Genomic DNA, 26,132 nt, shown 5'->3' on the forward strand with positions numbered 1-26,132 from the left:
GCTCCTGCAGACGCTCTGCCAGCATGCCGGTCATTTGCTGGTGATGTTGAGCAGCACCCGTTCGATTGCTGTGGCCTCTCTAATAAATTTGTCCACTGTTGTTAGTGGGTTGTGTACAAGGCCAGCAAAGAGCTTTTCCTTGATGCCACGCACGAGATGACTCAGCTTCTTTGGCTCGGTCAAGTTGGGATCTGCATGGCAAAACAAACGTGTCATGTCTTCCGCAAACATTGATGACACCCTCATTTGGCATTTGGATATGCAACTCAAGAAGGCATTGAGCATTATCCCATCGATTCATATTTATGAAGGTCTCAAGTAACCACTGGCAAAACTCGTCCCAGTATGACAAGTTTCCCTCGTGGTTCATGAACCCTGTTCTTGTGCTCCCTTCAAGGGCGAAGTACACTTTCGAGAGCTTCTGGTCAGAACACCAGTGATTGGAGTTGGCCACGCATTCATACTGGTCCAGCCTGTCTTCAGCATCTTCATGCCTGCCACCATGAAAACCTGTGTCGGGCTTGCTAATGCCATTCTTTGAGCAGAAGTGGTCGTTGACAGGACTGGTCCTTGCAGGATACCGAATTCTGGGCTCGTACCTTGCAGGCAGTGGCTTACCCGATGTACAGGTGTCTTGATGCGGGGACGTCTCACTGGGCTGGATGTAGGGGCTGCTGAAAGGAGTCCTGATCATCAGGCGATGAGTGCAGTACTCATCACCTTCACCAGTGTCGCAGTACACTGAGAATGGGAAGAGAGGTCGTCCTGTCGCACTCTATCGGCAAACCTGAGAATAGGGAGCGCAGTCTTCTTTTGAGCCTGCACGCCCCCTCGAGCAGATCGTCTTTGCCGTCACCATCATGGCTCGATGCAGACAGGGGTGTTTGTGCGGCAATAGATAAGAGGCTTGAGATCTGGATGCTATCTTGGCCATTCCATTGTCATCATTACAGTTTCTTCATATTACTCTCATGAGACCGTCATTATCATGCCATCGTCGTCATACAGTCGTTATCTCATTGTCACGCCGTCGTCATCACGCTGTCGTCATACCATTGTCCTCATTTCAGAAACATCATCCCATTGTCGCCATGCCGTCGTTCCAATGACATCATTCCTTCTTCGTCATTTCATTGTAATTATGCTGTTGTCATTCAATATGGATTATGCAGCAGTTCTCATGCTATCATCACCATTGCACTACGAATTTGTTTTCATATTGTCATTGTGATGCCGTCATGGTAGTTCCATCATTGTCACGCCAGCTTCGTCATCTGATTCGCGTCATTCCGTCATCGTCAAGGCATCGTCGTCGCACACTCGTCGTCATCCCATTGTCCTCATGCTGTCATGGTCGCAGGGTCATCATGCTGTTAATGTCATTCTATTGTCACTATGTCATCGACACTGCATCATTGACATACAGTCGTCAATACGTCATGGTGATGGCTGATCCTGGCGAGCGAATGTTGTAGCAAAGTGGGTGAATCCCGGAGACAGTGTGTGCCACATATAGCTGAAGCAATGGAAATCTGAGAATGACCACTAGATTCTAAGTAAACATGTCTTCAGCAATACAGTATGTTGCTACATTGCTTGAATGCTGACACTCATTGTGAGATGGGTTCTACTGGAATTTCTTTTAAAAAGCTGGATCATTCTACGTGAATAAGACCAACTGTACATTGTTAGCAGTCCAGTTGAGAAAAGTATAGTAATTTTTAGTTGCTGACATCCCATTAATTTCTAGGCGTATATCTGTGGCCTAATGGTTAGAGAATTAGGCTTGTGTACTTGGGAAACTGGGTTTGAAACCAACCATCGGAAATTTATGTTCTTTATATATATCTCGCACACCTATGTCACGTATGCAGTGTTGTCTTTTAAGGCACATGCCCAGTAACCCAAGTTGTCTACTAGTCCATACAGCAGCATACCCAGTGGCCCTTGTTGACTGCTCGGCAAGACAGCAGCCAGCACATACCTAGTGGCCCTAGTTGACTCTCCTCCCATGAACGACCAGAAACTTGCGAACCGCAAAATGGGGGCAAGAGCCTAAGAAAGCTATTGCTTCAAAAAAAAAAAAGTTTATTTAAGAAATGGTATTGGCATCAAAGCAGAAGGGGCTACATGGTTCAGTTCTTTAGGCTGCTGTACTTTGCATGTTTAATTGCAAAGGTGTTGCGTGGAAAATTTCATTTATTTATCTTTTAAACTTATATCTGGTGTATTTGACAGTCTACAGCGTGATGTCTGTCATAAGATATACATTCTTGTACTTTTGTACATACTCTTTTGGTGCATTTAGGTCACTTTCTGGGAACTCGGTATCAAGTGATTCAGCCATTGGTCATGGAGACTCTGCCCTCTCACTGCGCCTGCATGAGCTGGAAGCTGAGCTTATGTGAGAAATTATGATTTTTTTTTCATTTTGACAGCAAAAAAAAAAAAAAAAAAAACTGGCCGCTTCTTATATCTCAGACTTATTGACATTGTTGATAATGGGATAATAAAGTAAAAACCTCCTGCTCAAAACCACTGGAAGTTCATTTTTTCATGTGATATCTTGCATCTTTTTCATTTTTCCTTTTTGTGTCCTGCATACTGTCAGATGAATAAGCCTGTCAAGAATTTCACAATATTTTTCTCAAGATTTCATTCGGTGTTGGATTTACTGCTGTAAAGGCCTACTATTGTAACAGCTTACTTGACATCAGGGTTTCTATGGACTAATGGGAGACAGAGCAGCAACTTCTCATCATAAAATAGTGACCTTAGCTGGTTGTATTTCTTGGGTTTATTTGTTTGTTTCATCTGTGTTTCATCTAACTATATAGGGAATATTTGCTAGGTAGTAATAAGAACTGCAGCATTGTTAGATGATATACCAAGATAAGAAAAGAGCTAACAATGTGGCATTGTATAGAGTGATGTGTAGAATGAGGAATGCTTGAAAGCATAGATGGAAAGTTTTCATTTTTCCGGTGGGGGGGGGGGGGGGCTCAACCATCTTTCCGAATCCCATATATATATATATATATATATATATATATATATATATATATATATATATATATATATATATATATATATATATATCTTACACTTAAAGAAACTTCATGTGACTTCCAAGAGTTGTTCAGTGAAGTGACGGCCCTATATGATAATTTACAAGACCTAATACTAGGAGACAGCCCAGTTTCACAGCCTGAGTCCTCTCCCACCAAGAATCTGGCGCCTCTCGGTGGTGTAATCTTCCTTCGTGTAATTGTCTTCTTCACTATCACAATACTGCTTAACCTTCCGGTGAAACTGCAGCCTCTCTCCATTTTTTTTTTCTTTTTCTGTGAGTCCAAGTATAAGCGCTCCTGTGCATGACTGCTGTTGATTCTGATTTTGAGTGAATCCGACTTGGCCTCATTTAGCTTACTGAGTGAATTATACAGGGTACCCCAACTATCATGCACCAGGACTTAAATAAAGAGCAGTTGTGTTACTCAAAGAAAGCCTAGTGCATATTGTTTCGAGTACAGTGGAGTAGCTGCCAGTAATTCTTTTGTTCCTGAAATTTAATTCGACAATTGCAATTACCTAATTGAAGAAATACTGTCCTAATTATCAAAGTGTCGATAGGGCATTTGTAGGCACCCCCAGGTACCCCAAAATGACATCTAACTGCTGTGTTTTCAGTGACGTACTAATTGCATGCAATTTTTCCGACTGGCAAACAAACCTCACGAAATATGAAAAATACCACGTGACTGTGCTCCCACCTGCATCATAAAGCAGCGCCCTCAAATAAGCTGATTGAAAGTGACTGCATCGCCTGTCGCAAACCCGAAGAGACAGCGCATCACCTTGATAATGGCACTGAAGGAGTACCAACAGCAGGTTTCGCAGCTTTGCAGCTATTCCTTCCTCTCTACATCACACTTATTATCTGTCTCTCAAGGTCAACTGATCACATTGATAACAAAAGCCCTTGATAACACGGCCAAAGCACCACTCTGACCATGCACAAAATGCGGAAAGCAATGCAATAGGCATAGCATGTTTCAAAATCCCGGCTTTGCTCGCACCGCATCGACAGAGTACACACGCACTATACGCGTAGTGCGCGCCGATGGACGCACCATTGGTGGCGGCCTTGCGCATAGCACGCGGGAGAGGAGCCAGGCACGTGCCGTAGTTCGTTGTGTCATTGATAGTGCTTCTCTGTTTTATTCACGTTTTCAGAGCAAAATAGGCAACACCCTTCGCATGTGTGGGGTGGCCAAAGCTTCAAGGAATGTCAAAGAAGAATTGTTGCAAAGGGGGGGGGCTCAGATACTGGCGAAAACTTGCCGGCAATACGGTTCTAATCATTCCCCGCAAAGCCTCATCAGCGGGAGCAACGTTAGCAAAAATGGATCGTCGCTTCGGTGGGAAATTTCTTGTTCTCTTCCTTTCCTTTGTCGCGCCGGTAATTTTTTCCACTCGATCATAATTAGACGCGTAAGCGATGAAGTTCGTCTGCAGTGCAGCATGCGGTTTAAAGGCATTTCGCTAAAGTTCGGGATGCCGTTTGCCGCTTATATTGTTTTCTGCTTCTTTACCGTGTTGGGCTAGCTAGGCGGCACAACTGCACGAGAGCACTGTGTTGTATGTTAAAGCTACAGAAGTTTGCAGGAAATGAAATTGTTAGTTTTATGCGGTTCGGTAAATCCTCGCACCAGCTGTCGCGCACTTCATATTTTTACATCTATTTTATGCGTGGCTTCGCACATGTTTAACTGTTGCTAGTTGCTCCATGCATAACACTTGTTGATTCTCTTGAGCTGCGAGGTTTTTCACCCTTTCTTGTTTGTAAAGGGTGTAAATCACTCTGTGTCTTATCGGAATGATACCAAGGCAGTGCTTCTTTAACAGCTTTATTCTTTTTGCCCGAGGGCATCTTAGATATTGTGTTTTTTTGGGAAATGTGTTTAGGAAATAGGTAGTGCAGGGCGAGAATTGCTAATAGTTGCTGCATATGGAATTTTTGTTCCATTTCTCGCTGAAAAGTTCGCGTCCCGTTTGGAAAGTCATCACACCTCGATGCTGCCTGAGCAAACTTAACACGCCGAGTGATTGTAGTCCTTAACACGCCGGTCACACGCCGAGTGACAACGTAGTCCCTTCTTGCATGTGAGTTTTGTACTCAACTGAATTTTTTCTTGTACTTACGCTGCAGACGACTGAACCGGGCCTTGCCACCAGCGCTCATCTACTTTGACTGGCGCTGCTCTGCCTTAAAATATATCATGTGGCACCTCTCTCTAGTAATATAAAAAAGTACTGAATAGTTAGGCAGTCGTTAGCTTTGTACGTTTCCAAGCAGCTTCTTTGGGGAATTTAAAATTGCACAAACTGCAGCGGGAACGGTAGTTCATCGGCATATGCAGCAGAATTGCATCGGCGGTACAGCACTAACACGCGCTTTTATTAACCCGTGCATTTGGTGACTTTGTTGGCTAGTGTACATGTTTCCATCAATAAATTCGCAATTACTCTTTTTGAGGCGACTTTAACTGCACCTATTCGGCGATGTCACATGTATTCATCGGCAGAAAAACCACGGCGGCATATGAAGATATCGTACCGTGCGGATTTGTTTGATATAAGTCCGCAGTAACGACGGCTGCTTGTTATTGAGGTACAGAAGCAGCATTACGGCAAGGGTAGAATTTAAAAAAAAAACGATCGAGAGATCGCATCACTCAACAAAATTTATCGGCTAGTTAACGTGAGCTCCACTTCATGCAAATGGGGTTCATGGCATTTGTCTGCGGGACGCACCTGGCACGTATGTGGACCATGTTGGCCCAAACACCGGTAAAATCGTGTTCATACCCACTCCCACAGAGGTCAGCGTCTTCCCTACAGCAGTCACCCCAGAAAAAGCAGCCTGGCACCCGAACAAAGGAGAAATCGCAGCCGCGAACTTTAGCCATCCGTGCTGCAACGGGTTGTCGTCTGCTACTGCTCCCGCGCGTACTGTTGCAAGTGGCCGCTAGGTGGCTATCAGTGGCGCCTCTATAGGCGGTGCACGAGGCGTATATCTCGCGCCAGAAACTTGCTTCGGACCAAAGCCAAATTAAAGTGACGGTTTTAGTTTTTATGAGAGTGTATACGTGCTGCAAAAACAGGTTCATGCCATAAAATAAAAGCGAAATAAACAGACAGAGAAGTGACCCACATGTTGAGAAAAGGCAAAACCGATGCATTCAAGAAAGTAAATAACCACTTCTAAATGAGCCGAATTGGCAATCGAGATGCCTGCACAAAAAACAAACAAAAAAGTACATCAGATTTCAGTGTGCCCTTATTATCTATGAATTCGTAGGCGCTGTTGAACACCAGCTGCTGCCTAGAGGACGTGTTCGAATAGGTCTCATTTTGCAGCAACGCAGTACTGTGTCCGTTTTATCACATGTTGAGTGGCTTTCTTGATGACCGATGCTAGAATTCTACGGCAGAAATCCGTTATCCTTGTCTTGAGCTAATATGACATCCGTCTCCATCATGTAGGTACAATCTTTCACATAACCCCAAAGGAAGAAATCAAGTGGAGAGAGGTCAGGTGGCCTAACCGGCCAATATACAGGCCTGTGCCTTATGAAAGGCCAATATACAGGCCTGTGCCTATTGCCCATGAAAGATCGCATCCAGCCAGTTTTGTGCTCGGCTGCTGCTGTGTGTTGGTGCTCCATCTTGCTGATACCACAGCAGTGGAAGACATGGCAGCAGGACTTCGCTGAGAAACTCATACACCACTTCTTCAAGAATTTCGTTCACGTAACGCTGTCTAGTCAGTGTGTGATCGAAGAAGATGGGACCAATTATAGCATCAAAGTAAATTCCAAACCACAAATTGGGCGACCACTGGTACAGGTGCCGATTGCACTTTACCCAGTGTAGATTGGAGTCCCTCCGATAGTATGCATTATGCAAATTTACCTAGGCATTTCTGCAAAAATTGGCTTCACCTGTGCACATGATGTTGCTCAAAAAGCCTGGTGACTCATTGGCTTTTGCGAGGATGCAACTTGAGAAATCTAGACAATTCTACAAGTCCCTATCTTCTAAGCATTGGTGCTGGTTAAGGTGGTAGGGGTGAAAGGCCGTCGTTTAGAATCCTCCAAACTGATGACTTGGAAATTGGTACCTGGGCGGCCACATCCCACACGCTAGCATGAAGGTTTGAGGCCATAAATGCTAGAACATCCGTGCATAGGCTAAGACTCAAAGATGGAGTCCTACACTGCTGTTTCTTGAAGCTGCCGGTTTGTCTCAGGTCTTCATAATTTCTGATGATAGTCGACATGTTTGGTCTACCACCACACTTCCATGACTGACATATGTTTGTGGCTTGTCATTTGCAGCTCCCTTCTGTTCATTAGAGAAAGACATTGCGACTGGGACAAAACGAACCACACCTTTAAACATTTGCATGGATGTTGTTAATTTGCTTTTGTGGTGATAGGTTCTGTGGCAAAAAAAAGCAACAAAACAAGCACAACCATCCGTGCACTTTACGCTAAGACAACAGCTATCATAGCTTGTTTCCAACTAACACCAAACGTGACGTGTTACATCGGCTGAAGCATGGCAGTTAAGGCACTAGCTCAATCACAATGTTTTACAGCGAAGCTGTATATGGCTAGCCAATTTGTCCGTCCGTCCGTCCGTCCATCCGTCCGTCTGTCGCCTGTACGCCGAAAACTCCATTGGCGCACCCCCGTACAAATGCATGAAAAAAAAGCATGCCAAGGAGAGGCGCGCAATTGGCTTCGCAAGTAGAGACGTTGTTACTCTCTGTCGCAGCCGAGTGGGCATGCAGCAGTTTCTCTCCAGCTCCTACATGGGTAGGCGATGCGTCATACGTATTCCTGAGGAGCAGGCAGCTTTCGATCAACAATGTCACAAGCTGAACTAAGTATGAGCTCATCTATGCCGTCTCGATGCTGCAGCCTGATCACAAGAGCAGGCTCTTGGAGGCGAGCGCAAGCAGGAACTGCATACTGAAGATCCGGCAACCTACCAAGCCGTCGTTTAATGAACCATCGGGATTAACCCACTGGGGTGGCATGTTTCAGCTTCGCTGGTTAACCATCTGTAAGGAGTGCTTAGGCGGTGATTTTTTTCTTTATTTCCTTCATTTTATTCTGGCTAATTCAGAAGGAGCCTGTTTGAGGGCACTGCTTTACGATGCGGGTGAGAGTGCAGTCACGTGGTATTCGCCATATTTCGCAGGGTTTATCAGTCGGAAAAAATTTGTGTGCAATTACTATGTCGCTGAATATACCGCAGTTAGATGCCCCTTGTCTTTGCCTACAAATGCCTCACTCACACTTAGATAATTATGATAGTATGTCTCAAGTTAGATAATTAATTACGATTGCCTAATTAAATCTAACGAAAAAGTTACTGGCAGCTACTGCACTGTACTGGAAACAATGTGCACTAGGTTTTCTTCGAGTAACGCATTGCTTTCTTTTTAATCTTGGCGCATGATAGTTAATTGGGACACCCTGTATATATTTATGACCTCTACATTCAATTGACGATGTTTCCATTCCTACTAAATGTTGTAAATTATTAGAAATGTTTTTTAATGAGTCATTAGCTTTACTTACTGGAAAAAGAAGCGATACTGAGACACATATCATTCACGTGCATCTCACATGCCATTGATAAAAGATTGCCGAAGGAGTCACAGAGGTCTACAGGGTTTTTTTTTTTTTTTTCAGGGTCAAAAAAGCACACAAAGCATTTTGAAGTGAGCTGAACATACAGCAACATATTCATTCTCTAGGCATAAGCTATCCATACCTTTAGAAATAATTGTTAATTGGCTATATCCTTCTCTTTAAAATATAATAAACTTTCTCTTGTGTATAGTTGTGACTTCAGGGTGGAGGACAAAAGATGGACTCTTTCCGCAGACGAAGAAGAAACGAAAGAACTTTATACAATATTTACAGATAGTGGATGATGGCGTACAGGTAGCAGTAGGAGTGCATCAGACCGACTGGGCGGCTGGAAGCAACTCTCTCTTCTCACAATGGGCCGGTTCTCCCTTAGATCCCTTCGGCGACCCCTCGTCGGCAGGAACTGGCTTGGGCGAGTTCTCGTTGGCAGGAACCAGGCGGGGCAGGGTGATGACCTCGCCTGCGCCGAATTCTTGATTCGTCGCGGAAATGGCAGGGTGCCATGGAGATGGCTGGGCGCTCCTTGAAGTCGCCTCCCGTGTCAAATTCTTGATTCGTCGTGGAGAAATGGGAGCTCTCGTCGCCTCGTGGTAACCACGTGGTGCATATAGTATGGCACAACAGCACCCCCGCCACCAGATAATACATCCAGAAGTTGAGCTGTTCGACGCGGCTCGACGTATGCAATGTGCTGATTGGGTGACGTCCTTGATAGGGCCAAGGAAATGGCTTTGCCGCCCTTTCATCTGCTGGTCTTTCCTTTGCTTGGATCTGAGAAAACTCACGGAGTGACAGACAATCAACGCCAATCATTTCGGTGAAAGTGAGCACCCTCCCAATGCTCTCCACAACGCTAGACCAAACTCCATGAAAACGAACGCTCTAACCCCCTCTGTGCTCTCAACAGCACCATTACTGTTGTTGTACTAAACTGTCAAAAAAATTCTGTCACTTGTCATTGGGTTTACCAACTTGCTGACATGCGTCGCATGACCGAACAAGTGTTTCAACCTCTTTCCAGCATCCTGGCCAATAGAAATCTTGCGCTAGCCTAGCCTTTGTCTTCTTGATGCTGAAGTGACCAGCCCGAACATTCCCATGCGCTAACTCTAAAAGCTGTGGTCGGTACTTTTCTGGCATGAGTAGTTGGTTGTATGTCCGACCCTTGAAATCCTGATATTTCCGGTACTTGAGACCTGACCTAGTGTAGAACGAGATATTCTTTCGGGCCACTCCTTTGTTTACATTAGCCTGCAGCACAGTTAGCAAAGGGTCACTTTTCTGTGCCGCGATAAGCGCCTCTTGGTCAACCCTACTAAGTTGCTCCAGCAAACGGATGCGGGACTAAGCAGTGAACCTTCCACTTCAGCCGCTCTAGGCGCCCCATTTTCCCTGAGTCTCGAAAGGCTCCTGACCCACTGTCACTGATCCGGTAATTGATCCATCACAAGTCTGAGTCGTCTGCTTTTCATCAGCCGTATCTCCCGGCCTAGACTGCTGCTGTGAGGACGTTACATTGTCAGTAATTTCCTTGTTTGAAGATGTGCTTTCACGTTTCTTTGAGAGGGTGTGGGACTGCGATCGCGTTAATGCCATGCTAGCGGCACTGGCAGAGAATGACTGGCCCTCGTTTTCTAAAAGCTGCTCTGATTTGTTTGAAAAAAGATATGAAAAGTCTGCGGGTAAACTTAGACTCACGGCTGCCTCCGTTTGCAACCTCCCAAATGTACCCTCAAGGGTTACCCTGGCAACTGGCAAGCACGCGCTCTTCTTTTCTGCGACTTGTCTTATCCAGGCGCATTCCCCTGTATAGTCTCCGGGAGAAACACAGGATGGATGAGTAACATCCATGGTAGTGGCAGAATCGCAAAATGCCCTACACATTTTTTCATTTACCACAACATCCTGCATATATGGCTTGAGCAGCCTCAGATTTTCGTCCAACTGGCTAATGCTGGCGAACGCGATTTGCTCCTTGCAATTTGAGGAAATATGGCCTTCCTTTCCGCAACAGAAGCAGATAATTGGTCTCTGGGCCTTGAACGTGCGCTCTAGGTCTGCCTTAGCTTTAGCGGCCCCAGCTGACTGGACTGTCTCTGCTAGCCCTTCCCTCGCCACCTCAGCCTTAGTCGATACTCCCTTGCTGAACTCATCGCTCATGGATGATTTCTTATTTGGGGAAACTGGGTTGCGAGGGGAAAACCGCTTTCCAGAATAGTCCTTTTTTTCTAGCCTATCTTCCTGAATAGGTTTTCCTTGGAAGTTTCGGCGTGTGTAATATTCTTACGCAAGCTGCGCTGCCTTCTCTAGGTCTACCTCTGGGAGCCTGTCCTGCCGCCAAAGTCTAACTTCTTCTGGAAGAACTTGGTAAAACTGCTCCAGTGCTATGCAATCAAGCACCTTCTCGTGGTTGCCATACACTTCTGCACTTTTGAGCCACTCTTTTAAGTTGGACTTTAGCTCGTACGCGAACTCAGTGTGCGACTTGCTGCCCCCGTTTTGCCTGTCTAAACCACTGTCGAAGTGCCTCCGCAGAGAGGTGGTATTTGCGAAAAAGTGCGGCTTTTGCCTTTCCATAGTTCTCGTAGTCTTCTTTAGACAAGCATGCGAGAACTTCCGCGGCCTCTCCTGGGATAACTGAAAGAAGTTTTTGAGACCAAAGGCTTTCGTTCAGCCCTGTCTTTTCACACGTGTGTTCGAAATTCACGAGAAAAAGTGCAATATCAGCACCTATCCTGTACGGTAACATTAGGTCCTGTATTCTCAGTTTAGGTGCATCGTCTCCACCGGAAAGGGGACTTGAACGCCCCAAGCTGATTTGAATTTCGACATTGATTCGAAATTCGACACTGTAACAGCTGTTACCACTATAATGCATGAAGTCCACAAGATGATGAAATTCTTTAACACTGAAGTATAAAATGACGACTTTTAAAATCACTGATTAAGAGTTGATTAGTTAAGTATTGTCATTTAGCAAACTGGTCATTGCAGTTCATAATGCAGATTGTGCTGTCTGTTGATATAACACAGCTATAGAGGGAAAATTGAGTACGTACTACAAGCAATTTTTTACTGTGGTATAAAGTTTGTTAACAGGGATAAGGTGCCTCAGAAAGGCTGGCCAACGTTTCGATAGGAGGACCTATCTTCGTCAAAGGCGGCCTTGTCACCCTTGGCATGTTAGTTTTAAAGGGTTCGTGCAGTGACGTCACGTTCGGGTGTTGTTGGTGGTGGTTGGTTATAAAGGGAGAGACTTCAGAGGTAGTGAGCGCTGTCACCTGACGTCTATGAGCGTCGTTCCCAAGATAAGGGGACAAGAGCGGGAGAGTGGGAAGGCAGGGAGAAAAGAAAAGAGAGAGAAAAAAAACCGGGGGGACACCAAGAGGAAAAAAGAAATTAAAAGAGAAAGAACAAAAAGAAAGAAAGAAGGGTGCATGGAAGGGCGTTGGGGAAGCGAGAGGTTAGGGAGCATTCAGAGGTGTCATTGGCGGCATGTTTTTGTGGCATTAGAAGAGCCGGTCAGACGGTCAGTGCGTGAGTAACACAAAAGACAAAAAACAAACAAAAAAGAAACATGAGTTGAAAGAGTGGCTTACGTAGCATAGCAGCAGTGTGTCAAGTAATTTTGAAGTAGTTAAGATGGCGACAAGGAGTCTGCAGTGAGGTAACTGGAAGGCAGCAGTATGGTCTTTCAAGGGACATTAGCCCGTCGCTCAACGTAGGTGTCGTTACGGCGCTATACAGAAATGGCGATACCCTATGTGGCAGAGGCGCTGAAAAAGGCATACTGACGTCTGGGATTCTGGAATGTGTTGGTGAGGGTGTTTCAAAAAACATGAAAAAAAAAACGACACAAAAAGAAAAGAGAGGGGGGGGGAACTGAAACCAGAATAACAAATAGGAAGATGACATGCGCATAAGCGGGCGGGGGTAGGTGTACATGGGAAAAGGGGGCCGTGCAGTTGATATAAACGTAAAAACATGAAAGAGTATATGAAATTGAGTAGTAGGCAGGAAAAAACATTTTGAAATGGAGGAATAGGTGAGGTTAAGAATTAAGGTTAGCTGGTGGCATAATGTGTTTTGTGTCTTGGTTGATGATATTTTGATGATATTGATGACAATTTTTCAGAAATCTGTTGGGAAAAGATAAAGTAAAGAAAGTGGACTGTATATATATATATAGTATTTTGCTGTCTTATTGAATTACGTGTATTAAATAACTACACATGAAGGTGGCATTGACATATTCTTCTGAAAGGACTTTTACTTGGAATGGGTATAGTTCTGAATTTATCTGAGTATTTGGATATATATCTGAGTATATTTACGTGTTCCTATTCTTGCAGCATGTTCCTGTTGTTTAGTTTATCCTGCAACCAAGAATTTTAAAACCAGATTTTTTGTTTTTCTCGGGTGCATTTCATTAGGGCCACAAAATGTGAGCTGGCAAAAGCTTTGAACCGAGAGACATCTCAAAAGAATACCCTTATTGAACAGGACAGCCTCATTGCTGAGCTACAACATCAAGTCCATTGCCTTGAAGCCAGTGGGGATGATTCCAGGTCAGTAATTTTATTCAAGGCTAATCAAGGCTTGCTGGTTTTTGAACAGCATGACTGTATATTCAAAGGCACCTTTAAATAGCTTCTTGCATCCAAGCGGGGGAAAAAAAATCCTATAATAGGCTTGTGGTTGATGGTATACTGTAATAGTACCAACACGAAAAACATTATCCTAATAGCTGCAGTGTGAAAGCTTGTGAAAGTTTTTTTCTTGTGCTAGAAATGAGTCCAGAAATGATGACCTGGACGACAATGGTTCAACAATGCAAGTTACACTGTTGAACCAAGTGGCAGGACGTAAAGCTAAAATTCTGCAGTATTACTTCAAAAGTAGCAGTTCTGCAAGTTTTGGCTAGCTTTTCATGAAAGCGTTCATATATTTGTGCAAAAGAAGCTGCAAGAATTCAATCAAAGCACAGTTATATTTTATTTTGTTACATTTCTGGCATATTAATAAATCCCTCTATACTTTAGAAATAAGTACTAATTTTTTAGATTTTTGTGCACTTTGCTTAAACAATACTTCAGGTAAGTGGACTGTCTTATTCTAGCCCAATAAGTTTAGCCTAATCAGAGTCAGTTCTTTAAACATATAAGTATAAAGACACTTTCTTCAACTGGCACAGATACCCTCTTTATTTTTTTAAAGAGGAAGTTCTTATCTAGTATTGGTACCATGTAGAATGCAACAGGCACTGTCTTCTGTGTAAGGGACTGCTGTCATTACACCTTGTATGCACTACAGGGGATTCAGGTGGTTTCACTGGAATATCTTGGCCACTCCCTTGGCTTTCCTTTGAATCCAGAAGAATGAGATGGGTCACTTCAACATACTGCCTTGCTTTCAGTCCTAGCTCTGCAGAAATAAAGCTCTGCAGCTTGGCTGTGGATGGTACCTGCTCAATTCATGTCCACAATTTACACAAATGTTCTATGTACGAGTATATGGTGGTCAAATATTGTGCCTTGTGGTGCCGCATCTTCATATTTTTTTTTTTTTTTTGCTTCATTTGTACAAACTTTTCGTATTATCGCAAGGAGCTCTCATCAGACAAATGCATGACCAGGTTCTCTGATGCGACAGGTAGTATTTTTCACAGCTTTCTTTTAATTAGGAGCTCATGCAGAACTTAACCATTCTTCATGGTACTTGTCCTGTGCGCCAGCAGAGTATTATGTAGGTTGGCAGTTTTCGTGATTGAAACCTTGATTATCTTGACATCTGCTTACTTTGTGGGTAGCGAGAGCTGGAAATGACATGCTTGAAGTTGCAGTCATCTACAATTTCAAGTATGTCATGTCAAACATGTCTGCACCTGTCATCCCAAAGACTGAAAGAGGAGTTGACCTTTTGAAAATAGGGGACCATTGTATGTCAGAACAACTTACAGTATGCTGTGTCATGGAAAATGAACTTGGTGTCATTGATCACAGCAGAAGCACTCAGGCTGATCAACCTTACTAGTTATAAATACTGTGAGTAACTCTCAGTGACTATTAATCAGCACCATTTTGCAAGTAAACCAGATCCATGCCTTCTCTTTGCCATGGTTGGCTCAGAAATTCTGTTGCGATGAGCAGCATTTTTCCCGGTTGTTTCAGCCTCAGACGGGTCTGTCATTTTGTCGTGTGCTCAACTCTAAGATCAATTTTTGCCATGAGACTCTCTTTAGCTCTAGCATAGCACTTGGTTATACCAAATTGTTCCTTGTGTAAGAGTGGCAGAATTTTCTGCTATAGACTGTCACGGTATGGTGATCCTTGTTTTTGACATGAGTAGGTCACCTGTATCCACACCAGAGGTTTTGTGAGGTAATTATTGTGTTAGCTCAGGCAGCAGATCTCTCTAACTGACAAGCCTTTGTCTTAAACAGCCATATAGTCTGACATCTCTGGAAATTTTTTAGTTGACTTTGATCTCATCAGGAATTAGTGGAGGTGTATGCATTGTCTAGTTAACTTGTTACCAAAATTTTCCTGTAGTTCCTGGTACTGGAGTAAAATTTCTAGAAATCGTTTGATGGTTAATTTCTGGAACAGGAACACTGTAATGTACGTCTCTTTGAGACTCCTCTGATCCTGAAACACTATGTTGAGACCTACCATGCCAGGCAATTAACAAAGAGTGATGTCCATTCAAGCAGTGCCTGGGAGTTTCCAAGGTTAAGCTAGTTAAGTCTTTCTTTAACAAGTTCTGCAGTATAACAACTCTGTTCTGTACCTGTGTTGATCTTGAATACAATGTTCTTGACTACACAGCAGCTGGAAGCTTTCATACCTTTCACTAATTTCCCATGTGAGGCTAGGCCAAGAAATCCTGGCTCCAGTCCTTCAGTGTTCTGTATGATTGGGCCTGAGAGAGAGATGGTGATGAAGTAACTTCCTACTTTTTTATACTTTTGACTAATTGAGTCTGTCTTGACAGTGAGTTTTTGTGTGTCTTCCTCATCAATCAACTGCACAAACAGCCTTGCTTTTAGTACTTCTTTGTCTTCCCTTTATTGCTGCAGGCATGTGGCAGAGTTGCTGAGACTACTTTCAATGGTGATGTGTGGGTTTTTCATTGGTGGCCGGGCTGCCACTGAGGGAGCATGTAAGGCCACAACTGTGCGATTCCGGTTGAAAACGTTTTGCTTTACTGTCAGCAAACTTTGCGCTACCGAGGGACATTCGACGATTTCTAGAGAGCATGGATTGCCTCAAGCTGTGTTGCTTCAAAGATGATGTGGTCCCTCGTGCCAGTGACGAGTTGGATAGATCCAACTTATTTGTGAAGAGTGCCATAGGTGAAATTCTTCTAAGGCATGATGTGCTGTGAAAAATTCTTCTACAGATCCTTTATCTTGTTGCACACAGATATGAGCCCTATTCACTTGAAGGTGATGCTCTGTGTGAGGCATGAAGCAGTTGTAATTTTTGAGGAAAATATCAAAATCCATTTTCACAGAGCGTGAAGGTGTTGGAGACTTGTTACCTTTACGAACACATCAAGTGAATTAGCCCAACTTCCTAGCTCTTAGTAGTAGCATGCTGTGTATAACGGTGGCACAATAGTGAAAAGCTGCTTTCTCCAGGAAGATCATTCTGAGCTAGCTGCCGAGACAAGGGCTCCAGGGGCTGTATTTTGTAGCAATCCATCTAACTTTTTATTCTCTCTATCATCTATCATGCCAAGCAGTTGATGCCAGTGATATTGGTGGCCTGATGGAGTCTGAGTCTACAATGAAGGCTGAAAAGAACACACATACATGTATTGAACTTTCACAAATTATAGATAGTGAAGAAAAAAAAAATCTGAATTATCACTAGTGTACCGCATAATGCTCGTACTGATCGCCTCTTGGCAAGCCTAAAGTTAAAAATTTATACAAATGAATTCTATTGCACAGCCAATAGTATCTCAAGTCAAGTGCATATCGGCCAACTTCTACAATTTTATTTTTAAATGCCTAATTTTTAGAGGTTGTTTACAATTGTCGTATTGGCACCAATAACGTTATGATTTTTAATTTGCTTTTTAATTTAAGGCAGAACTTATTTCAAAAGAATATATGTGCAATCACTGACTGATTTTCTAGATCAGAGATCTTAATTTTCCGAACCTGCCGATTTTTCAGATGTGCTGAAAGCTGCAGTGGAAACCAAAATTTCGGCCATCGTTACATGAATATTTTATGAATAAACTTCATAAGCATCTCAGTTTGTGGTACAGATCTTTCTTGGCGAGACTATATGGAGCAGAGTGCCTGTTCACAGTGGCCCTATTGAACAGCGTCGGCAAAATCTTTAATAAACAACCAACATGGCAAGCAATAAAATAGTTTTTAGCATATTTAATCGAAGTTAAGTCATTTTTAGCTTTGACAGTAGTATTCTTCATATTCTAAGGTTGGCAGTTCTGCAAGTGATAAGGTTCTGGTTGAAAGTGTGATTTACAACAAAACATATCTATATATGACGCATGCTCTTGAGAAATGGCACTTACCTTATTCCAGAATTTGTTATGGCCACCAAATGAACCAGAAAGACATTGCTCCGATTACTGAAACTGTACCTTGCATCTGGTATTGGCATACAGACCACGACACCATCAGGAGTCCATTTCACTTGTTTGATCCCTCATTTCAATATTATACCAGGTGTATTTCGTCCTTTGGTTGGGCACCGAATGCCTTTGGAAAGGTTTTTACATGTTTTTTCATTTTAACAGCTCGTCATCGGTGTTAGGCTATCAGTGTATGCTCTGATAGCCTAACATTTCATTATGCAATGCTGTCATTGTAAAAGGTGGTCAGAAGTCTCGCAAGCTATGTCACAGGAACATTTATACACTTGGCCATTTCAATTTGGTGTATATGGATTGAAATAAAAAAAAAAGGAAGAAAAAAAGAAGAAAAAAAGAAAACAACATGGTTGATTAAAAAATGTGGCCCCAAGGCTCCAGTCTGCAAAGCAGTCATCATGTCTCAGCTGACCTGTCGCCTCCTACGGCCATCTAAGTGGTCAAGGATCATAGCAACAAAGCACATAGGCTCACTTGTCACACTACATTGCAAGAAGTGCAGACCCTATACCCTGTGAGTGGGAGCGCAAGCTCTTTTTTGATGGTAGTCATTAATATATGCAGATACGCTTTAGTCACAATTATATGTTTATTTTAAACATAGATGTGGGAAGGTAAGGGTAACGAAGTCATGGTATACACATTTTAGTCTGCCGCTTATGTTTGCCAGTTCTGTCCTGTTGTGGTAAGGAAAAAAACCACGGACATCGAGCTGTGGGTAAATTGAAACTTCTGCTTACCAAGTGTGAATCCATTTCATTTCACTGTGCAGATTATTACGTACTACACATGGCCACATTATGGAAGGGACTAGCATTTGACAGGGTGTTTGATATGCCATGGTCTATAAAAGACTACGAAAGAATAGTTTTTTTCTTTTTCAATATGCATGCAGCAACTATTATCTTGTGGATATTGCTCTTAGCCATAGAGTTTCCTTCTAAAATTACTTGATTAAACTCTGACACTGCAGTCATTCAGCTCACATGGCAATGATTTTTGATGCCATTAAAACAAAGTCAAGGCGGTAGGATGATTCTCTCTAAATTTTCTAATGAATCCTCAGTATTACATAGTAATTAATTAATTTTGAAGTTAATGTACAATCACTCATGTCACATTTTTTGTCATGAGAACTGAATCACTGGCTCAAAGCATACAGTTCCCTAAAAAAATTATTAGAGGGAACTCTGGCACTAGTGTCCATGGGATCTGCAAGCATGACGGTTCAGCTAGCATGGGAATGATGGTTAGTTCATGGATTTGCCTAAACTTCGTCCTTCTGGCTTCAAACGGCTTTCTGACTTTGTTAACTGATCAATTTTGACAAAATATTACATAAATGCCACATTTTGTAGTGATTATGCATGTCCACCGATTCTTGTTGACTTCTGCATTAAGAAAAATTGTATTAGTTCGAAATTTTGGCCAATAAGGGCAGATAAAGCATACTAAACAGAGCTACAATAAAGTCTGAAGCAACAAGCATGAAGATCGGACAAATACGTGTACTAGCATAATTAGCGGAACTGTGCATGAAAAGATTAGTAAGCTTCAACAAATTTCTTTCACAATCCCATGAAATATAACCTTGTACTTTTGCAGCTACTGCCGAGGAATATTGTAATTTCAAGTAGATATTAGCATTCTACATGTCTTGAAGAACATGTATGCCACATTTTGTTAGTATAGGACAATTACAAGTGCATAAGGTCATTCTCATGGGATTGTAAAAAAAATTAATTGAAGTTTACTAATCTCATAGTTCAATTAAGTATACATGCAGTTTGGATACATATCGGCACTTTGCAGTCTGCAAAGATCCAAAGAAGCCACACCACAATGCTTTTCATGAAAATTTAATACGCAAGAAAGTGCCTCCAAAGGTCACTATATTTTGCAGTTGTGTAGGACATAACTAAAAAAATATAGCAACTACACAAAAACTAATGACATATTGGCAGTATTTTCAAATTTTTAGTACAAATGATAATTTTAAAAAATTCGTGTGGCATCTTCCTTTAAAAGTCCATCATAATTCATGATTGAAGGAGATATGTACAGATGCAGTGGTTTTGGCTGAAGTAGTACATCAAAGGATTAGATCTTTGTTCACTTGCGCTGGCAAAAATAACAGTAGCCTAACAATGGCTAATACGTCTCAGCAAAGTTGACACTTACAGTAAGAATGTTTTTTTTTATTGGCACTGTGTAGTGCATATATTTATTCTTAAGTCACATTGAAGTGAGGTTGCTAGGCATGGGTACTGCAAGTAGAGTACTTACATAGGGGACATGCACTGTACAGTGAAGCTCTACATCCCAGCAATATCAATACAAAAAGTTGCCTCTATATTTGGAGGGCCATAGAAGGTCACCACAATTGCATACAGCCCATGGCTGGCCGTGCTGCAACTTGCGAGCTTCATGTGGCTTTTTGTGCATCCATGTGTGGCTTGGGACTGGTCACTTGGTCTGATAGTAATCTTCCTCTTTTACCATATTATACGAAATATCATGTCACATACTGGTTGGCAAGGACATTTCGGACTTCAGTATTGGCCGTTCTCAAAACCTCATTGGCGGTGCTTCACAGAATGGTGGAATCGTTAAAAGACAGCCACTGATGTTAGAACCTTTATTTTCATTAGTAAATGGTGCAGCTTTTTGATGAAATTGTTGCCTTTTATGACTCTTTGGACACATTTTGTCCAAAGAGTCATAAAGAGCCCATTGTATAGCAACTGAAACGTCATATGCTTATCTGGAGATTTCACTGTGCACATAGCAATTACTGTATAGGCTTGTGTAAGGGCCACCCTCTTTTTTTTTTTTACAATTTTGACGAGGTGTGGCCAAACCTTTGGATCAAAATAGTGCCAGCCCAGCCAGTGACTTGTGCTCACCCCGGATCTTGTGTACACCCCGGCTCTCGCCATCTGGTAGCGGCACGCAGAAGTACACAGTGCATGAAAATTCGACGATGCACATACATGGCATCGGGGTACCGAACGCAATTGTTTCTCCATTGAAATTTTTTTTTCTAAATTGTCGGCTTCCAAGTTGGGGTTGCAGCCCTTACACGGGTGTGGCCCTTATGCGAGTCTATTTTGTAGCTGTAGCTGACTGTTCTCAAAGTTACTGGTTGACTTTGGTCCACTGATAGCTTGTGCCTATATGGCTCAATATTCTAATTTCGTGTGTGCTTATAATGGCTTTATGTTTGACCATTGTACTTCTATCTGTAATTTTCAGGCCGAACGCAAGGGGGAACAACTTGAATGTACAACGAATGAATGATAAATGCTGCATGCTGCAGAGTCATAACCGATTTCTGAATGAGGAAGTTCAGAATTTGTCAAGGTTATTACAGCAACAACAGTGCCATGCTATAACTTACCAAAAGTAAGTGCTGCCAACAATCTCATGACTTAAAAGAACAAGGAAGCCTCAACATACGTCTCAATAAAAAGGATAGCATTTCTCTCTGTATCATTTCACCTCGCGCTAAAGCCAAGACACTCATTCTTGAACACTGCATTTGCCTGAAGTTGCTTTGTAAAACAAGTAGGAGAAATTGGGGCGGGAAGGAGAGGGGGGGGGGGGCAGGCACAGTCAGTTTGTTTTACTTTTGACAATCTGTATTATATATTATATATTGAAACTAAATGTAATTTAAAGTAAGTGTTATATATGCTTATTTAATTTTGTTTCCTTTTATGATCACACATCTCTTTTAATAAATACAAATAAAGCTACGAAACTGCACTCAGACTTCATTCTGTGTGCTTGCCTCTTTACTCAGCTACTAGTACTTAAATGCTGGGCAGCTTACAACAGACATGGTGATTAAGACTGGCTACTGCAGAGCCTCATGCACCAAACCTACTGAAGAACTGTTTGCTAAGAAGGCCTACCACTAAGTATTAAGAGGACTGCTGTGGCTTTGCCAGCTATGGAATAAAGGTCAAAGAAAGTGATGCTTTAACCCAATATCATGACAGGAAAATTTGTAAGCAAAGAAAAATGACTTGGAAGGCATATGGCAGGCACTCCCGAGTCGTGATTGGGAACTTACCAATATCCTTACTATAAAGTTCATTCAACCAGTGATAACGTATGGGGATTTGAAGATAACTATGAAGCTTGAGAAGAACCTAAGGGCATCGCAGTGAGCAGTGAAACAAAAGATTGTAGGTGCAGTGTTGAGAGACAGTAAGACGGCAGTATGAATTAGAGAGCTAACAAGAGTACCTGATATTCTCATTGAAATTTTATTTATTTATTATGCATCATTTAGGAAATTAGGAAACAATAGCGAATGGGCAGGTCATGTAATGCATAGAGCAGATAACCGATGGTCTATTAGAATAAAGGGATGGGTGACAATACAAGGGAAATGTAGTTGAGGACAGTAGATAATTACGTAGGTGGTATGGTGAGATTAGGGAATTTTCAGGCATAGGATCGAGTCGGCTGACACATGACAGGGGTGATCGCTGGAAGAGACCTTCATCCTACAGCGGACATAAAATAGGTTGTTGGTGACGATGATGATGATGGTGATAAGGATGATGAAAGTTGCACTTGTTTGGGTAAGCAGTGTGTACATAACAGTTTTACCACAGAGATGTTTTAGCTATTTAGCACAGAGAATGTATTAAAATGATGCAACATAGGGGAATCATTGCGCTTTGTCTCAAAAGGGCTCCCAATCATATTTAGCGAAACCTTGACTAAGGAACCTTAATGGGCCCCTGAAATATTCTCCTGTATGATTTCTTCAAGATTGTGCCATGATGGGCTAGCTACGGGCATTTGAAGGAATCAGGTGAAATGGTCTTCTTACGAAGTTGCACCTTCTTAGTGTTTGTCCTAGCTGCAGTGAACTGCCAGCCTCCACAGATGTTCATGTGTATGCGAGCATACATCACATGCTTCATTTTGTTAGGTTTTCTTTTTTCCCTTCTATTGCGAGTTTACGTGCCTGGTTACAATTATTCCACACACTGTGTCTCTGCTGGCATCAGTATCTTTCGTGGAATCTTCTGCAGCCAATGACTGAGCACTTACAATGATTCCTCAGTCACAATGCTGCAGGATGGGTTTGGGCGATGTTTGAATTTGTTGGCTCTCGGTGATGCATCAAGCAATAGTGTTTCGCTTATGTCAGAAACCTTCTAAGAACAGCCTGCTAACCAGATCCAGCTCAGTGAGGCTTTGAAAACAGCAAAGAGATCAGATGGCTGCATTGAGTGCAGGGGGTTCTGCTCTGATATGGGCAAGTACATAATGACCTTGGTGCCAGAATGCATATGAAATTACTCATCCTCCAGAAAATGCATACATCCTCGCATTTTTTGCATGAAAAAAGCTGATAAGTCTCTTAATGGTGGTTATATGTTTTAGCTGGAGAGGAGTGGCCACAATTTTCCAATACTGCTGCAGCCTTCAGAGTTGCCATGTGAACCCATAAGTGCACTGATGGAAAAGTGCATTAGGACAGGAACTGCAAGCAAAAGCCTTGTACACTTTGTAATAGTACAAACAAGCAAAATAGCAGAATGGACACTTCTGCTTTATTTTTGCATTGGCCCTGTTGCGTCTTTCTCTCTAAATTTGTGCAAATTCTCCATGATGAGTATTTTGTGTCATACTGACCATTCCTTCTATCGATCCTGCTTGGGCATAGTAAAATTGGCCTGCAGTGTTTTGAAAATAGTAAGGGATAAAATAGTAAATTGAAAGGTTCAACATGCAGAAAATTCAGACGTTTATCAACTGCCTGCCTCTTGATTACAGAAATTTCTGTTCATTTACAAAAGTAGAATTTTTGTCCCTAGAAGCCGCACCTAATGTGACCTTTTGGCCGAAATGTTTGGAGACTGCCAACCTACATATGATCACAAATAAGTGTTTAGCATACTACTGTGGTTGTTATTTAAAAGGTCAAAGCCCTTTTTGATGCCTTTTGTGAGAAAATTAAGAGATCAACATGGAAAGAAAAGTAGCTATCCCTAATGCACTCTGAACTCTGTACTTCTTGCTTTCAATTTCAAATTTTTGTAGATCTGTAACTAAAGAGACAGTACACTACCACTTTAATTCATTGCAGGTATTAATGTGTAAATTTGATAGGCTTTATACTCAATTAACAGAAACATGAAAAAAAGTACTAAAGAGATATCTTACAATATTCTAACTAGTGATCAACAGTGGCCACACAAGGAAAGGGGACAAGGGAACATGCCTCAGCCTATGTTTCCCCAAGGAGACTTTTGGCAAGGGAACTTGTCTTCATCAATTACCTTCTCAAAACGTGGGCTGAACTTCCTGTCACCCCTTTGTCTTCGAGGTGTGTGGCTGGCATAACTTTCACGACGGTGGCAATAAGGAAACAAATATAGACACCACTTTTTGCTTGTATGTATTGTTTCCTCAATACACACCAACTAGCCCAACAGAATATACAGTGAACTCTCTTTAAGCGGAACCTCAAGGAACCAGGGAAATTGGTTCCGTTTATCAGGAGTTCCATTCACTGAGAGTCAAAGCTGAATACAATTGCACGAATAGAAAACCAACCAACCATGAGGATGGTGTTTCATTTAATAGGCTGTTCTGTTTAAGCAATCTCCATTTATCAATATTCCACTGTAATGTTAATGTCCCCTTGTCTTGTTTGAAAAGTCTGACTAGTGTTTCCTAGTCTCCCACCCTTTCTTTCCTCTGGAAACTCATTTTTGTTGGTTAGGTTAGAAAGGATGGGCTGGCACAATCGATACATTTTTTTTTTTCTCAGAAAGTGTGAGTCTCAAGAGATTGTCATGTTTCAATAATTATTGTGCCTAGCTGCTGTATATTTTTGGTTCAAAGGCAGTGGCCAGTGGTGTAACCATTTTCCATTGCTCTCAACATTCTGTATTTTGCAGGTAAAAGCAGTGAACTTGTACAAGAGTGAGGGAAATGATGATTGAGGGAACTAATTATGTTAGCAAACAGACCAGTTACTGAAATTATCACTTTAGTGAAATTTTCTGCAGTTCTTGCAGCAGGCCAGCAGGAAAACAAAGGAAATTCCTGACTCCTTTTCAGCAAGAGAACTTGTATTCATAAAGTTCCAAAGTTTAAACAGGCTGACTTGTCTCTGTCTTTATGGAAACACATCCTTTTGTGGAGATGATGCTGGACTGAGACATCGCTTTTACCTCCCATACAGTAGAATCTCATTAAATGGAACCTCAAGGGACCAGAGAAATATCATCCAGTTACCGAGGGTTCTGTTTACTTAGAGAGATGTGCAGAGGTGTATATACACCCATTTAACCCTCTTAGACATGTGAAGAATAAAGAAGTTAACGTAACTATTAGTTTGTCCTGTGGTTTGAGTGCTATGGGCAATTTATGCATTGACTAGGGTTTGCTAATTTCGATAAAGGGGAGGTACGATTGACATATCAAAGCAAAGACATTGCTCTTTCTGCTCAGCTCGGTGGCAGAATTAACACGAGGTCGTGCTTGTAGAATCCAAACTGTCAAATGGTGTTTGTGTAAGGTGTCCGAAATTTCAGTTGTCCTTATTTTGACCATCTATGGGGCGAGTGGCAGTGCCACCGAGCTGTCTGGACTGCACATGCTATGCATTAAATATTTATAAAAAATATTTGCTTGCTTGAGTGTTTGCCACTAATGTTTAAGGATGGATTTCTAAAAAAAAAAGTCACATTTGGCTGAACAAGAAAATGCTTTAGATCTTACTTCTGCTCTGTTTGCTGAAAGTTGAGAAAATTTTGGTTTCGATTAATGTGAGTGTTTTTTGCATTATCTATATACAAAACCAATCAATATAGAGGCTGTTCTATTCAACCGGTAATTCCATTTAAACGGACCCTGAACCACCTTTTTATCGAAGTCAAGAAATGCATTTAAAGTTAAATTAGACCATTTCAGAAATACTTAGCCGCAAAAAGTACTTCAATCCGTTCAGCAGAAAGGAGGTATTGGCAATCAAACATGCCATTCACGGTGCTTCCGCTCCTTCTTCTATGACTTGCACTGCGAAGGCTATGGTGTAGTGGGGTGTGCCCATAATGCCTACTGAACTCCTGTTTGCAGTTCAAATTTGATTTTGGTTGTTCATGTAGATGCTGCTATTTCAAGTTGCGACGCCTGCAAAATTTGGCTGAGATGTTCACAGTAGCGTATGCTATCTGTGGACTTTTTTTTTTTTTTTTTTTGCCAAGGCCAAGGGGTGGTTCTGGCCTCTTTCACCGATTTCTGTTTACTGAGGTTCTACTGTAGTTCCTTACATGTCTCCATCATTCTAGTATGTTCAGGCTATCTTGCAACGGGTCATGTTTGCACGGAGCAAGCTTTTTAAATATTACCTTCTGTTCTTTTGTAAAATTGAGTTATTTTGAATCACTGATAAAATCTTGAGGCAAAGTGCAAAATAGCATGTAGGACAACAGAAGAAAATGAAGACACAGTGCTACTAACAACTAAATTTTTGTTGCACATGGTTACCCCATATATACCATAGTACGACAGGAAGAAAGAAAGGCTACTGTCACAACATAGATTCCTTTTCGGCAAAATCATCCACCATAGGCTGCTACCGTGATAGAAAGATTTCTTTTGAGATGGTGGCCTTTTTTTCTTCTTGTTGTACTATGGTATATATGGGGTAACCATGTGCAATGAAAATTCAGTTGTTAGTAGCACTGTGTCTTCATTCTCTTCTGTTGTCCTACGTGCTATTTTTGCGCT

General features: G+C 42.0%; 1 protein-coding gene across 8 annotated transcripts in view; it reads left to right on the forward strand.

Moving 5' to 3' along the window:
• LOC142587692 (uncharacterized) overlaps positions 1–26,132 on the forward strand; it is an 868,078-nt gene that overhangs the window by 177,937 nt on the left and 664,009 nt on the right. For 6 of the 8 annotated variants that reach the window (XM_075698874.1, XM_075698889.1, XM_075698898.1 and 3 more), the window contains 3 exons: positions 2,309–2,404; positions 13,166–13,300; positions 20,619–20,768. In XM_075698874.1, coding sequence (XP_075554989.1) covers positions 2,309–2,404; positions 13,166–13,300; positions 20,619–20,768 — 381 coding nt within the window. The remainder of the gene's footprint in view (positions 1–2,308; positions 2,405–13,165; positions 13,301–20,618; positions 20,769–26,132) is intronic. The other 2 variants (XM_075698923.1, XM_075698914.1) reach the window with 2 other exon arrangements.

Source organism: Dermacentor variabilis, chromosome 1, assembly GCF_050947875.1.
Source record: "Dermacentor variabilis isolate Ectoservices chromosome 1, ASM5094787v1, whole genome shotgun sequence".
Taxonomy (NCBI): Eukaryota; Metazoa; Arthropoda; class Arachnida; order Ixodida; family Ixodidae; genus Dermacentor; species Dermacentor variabilis.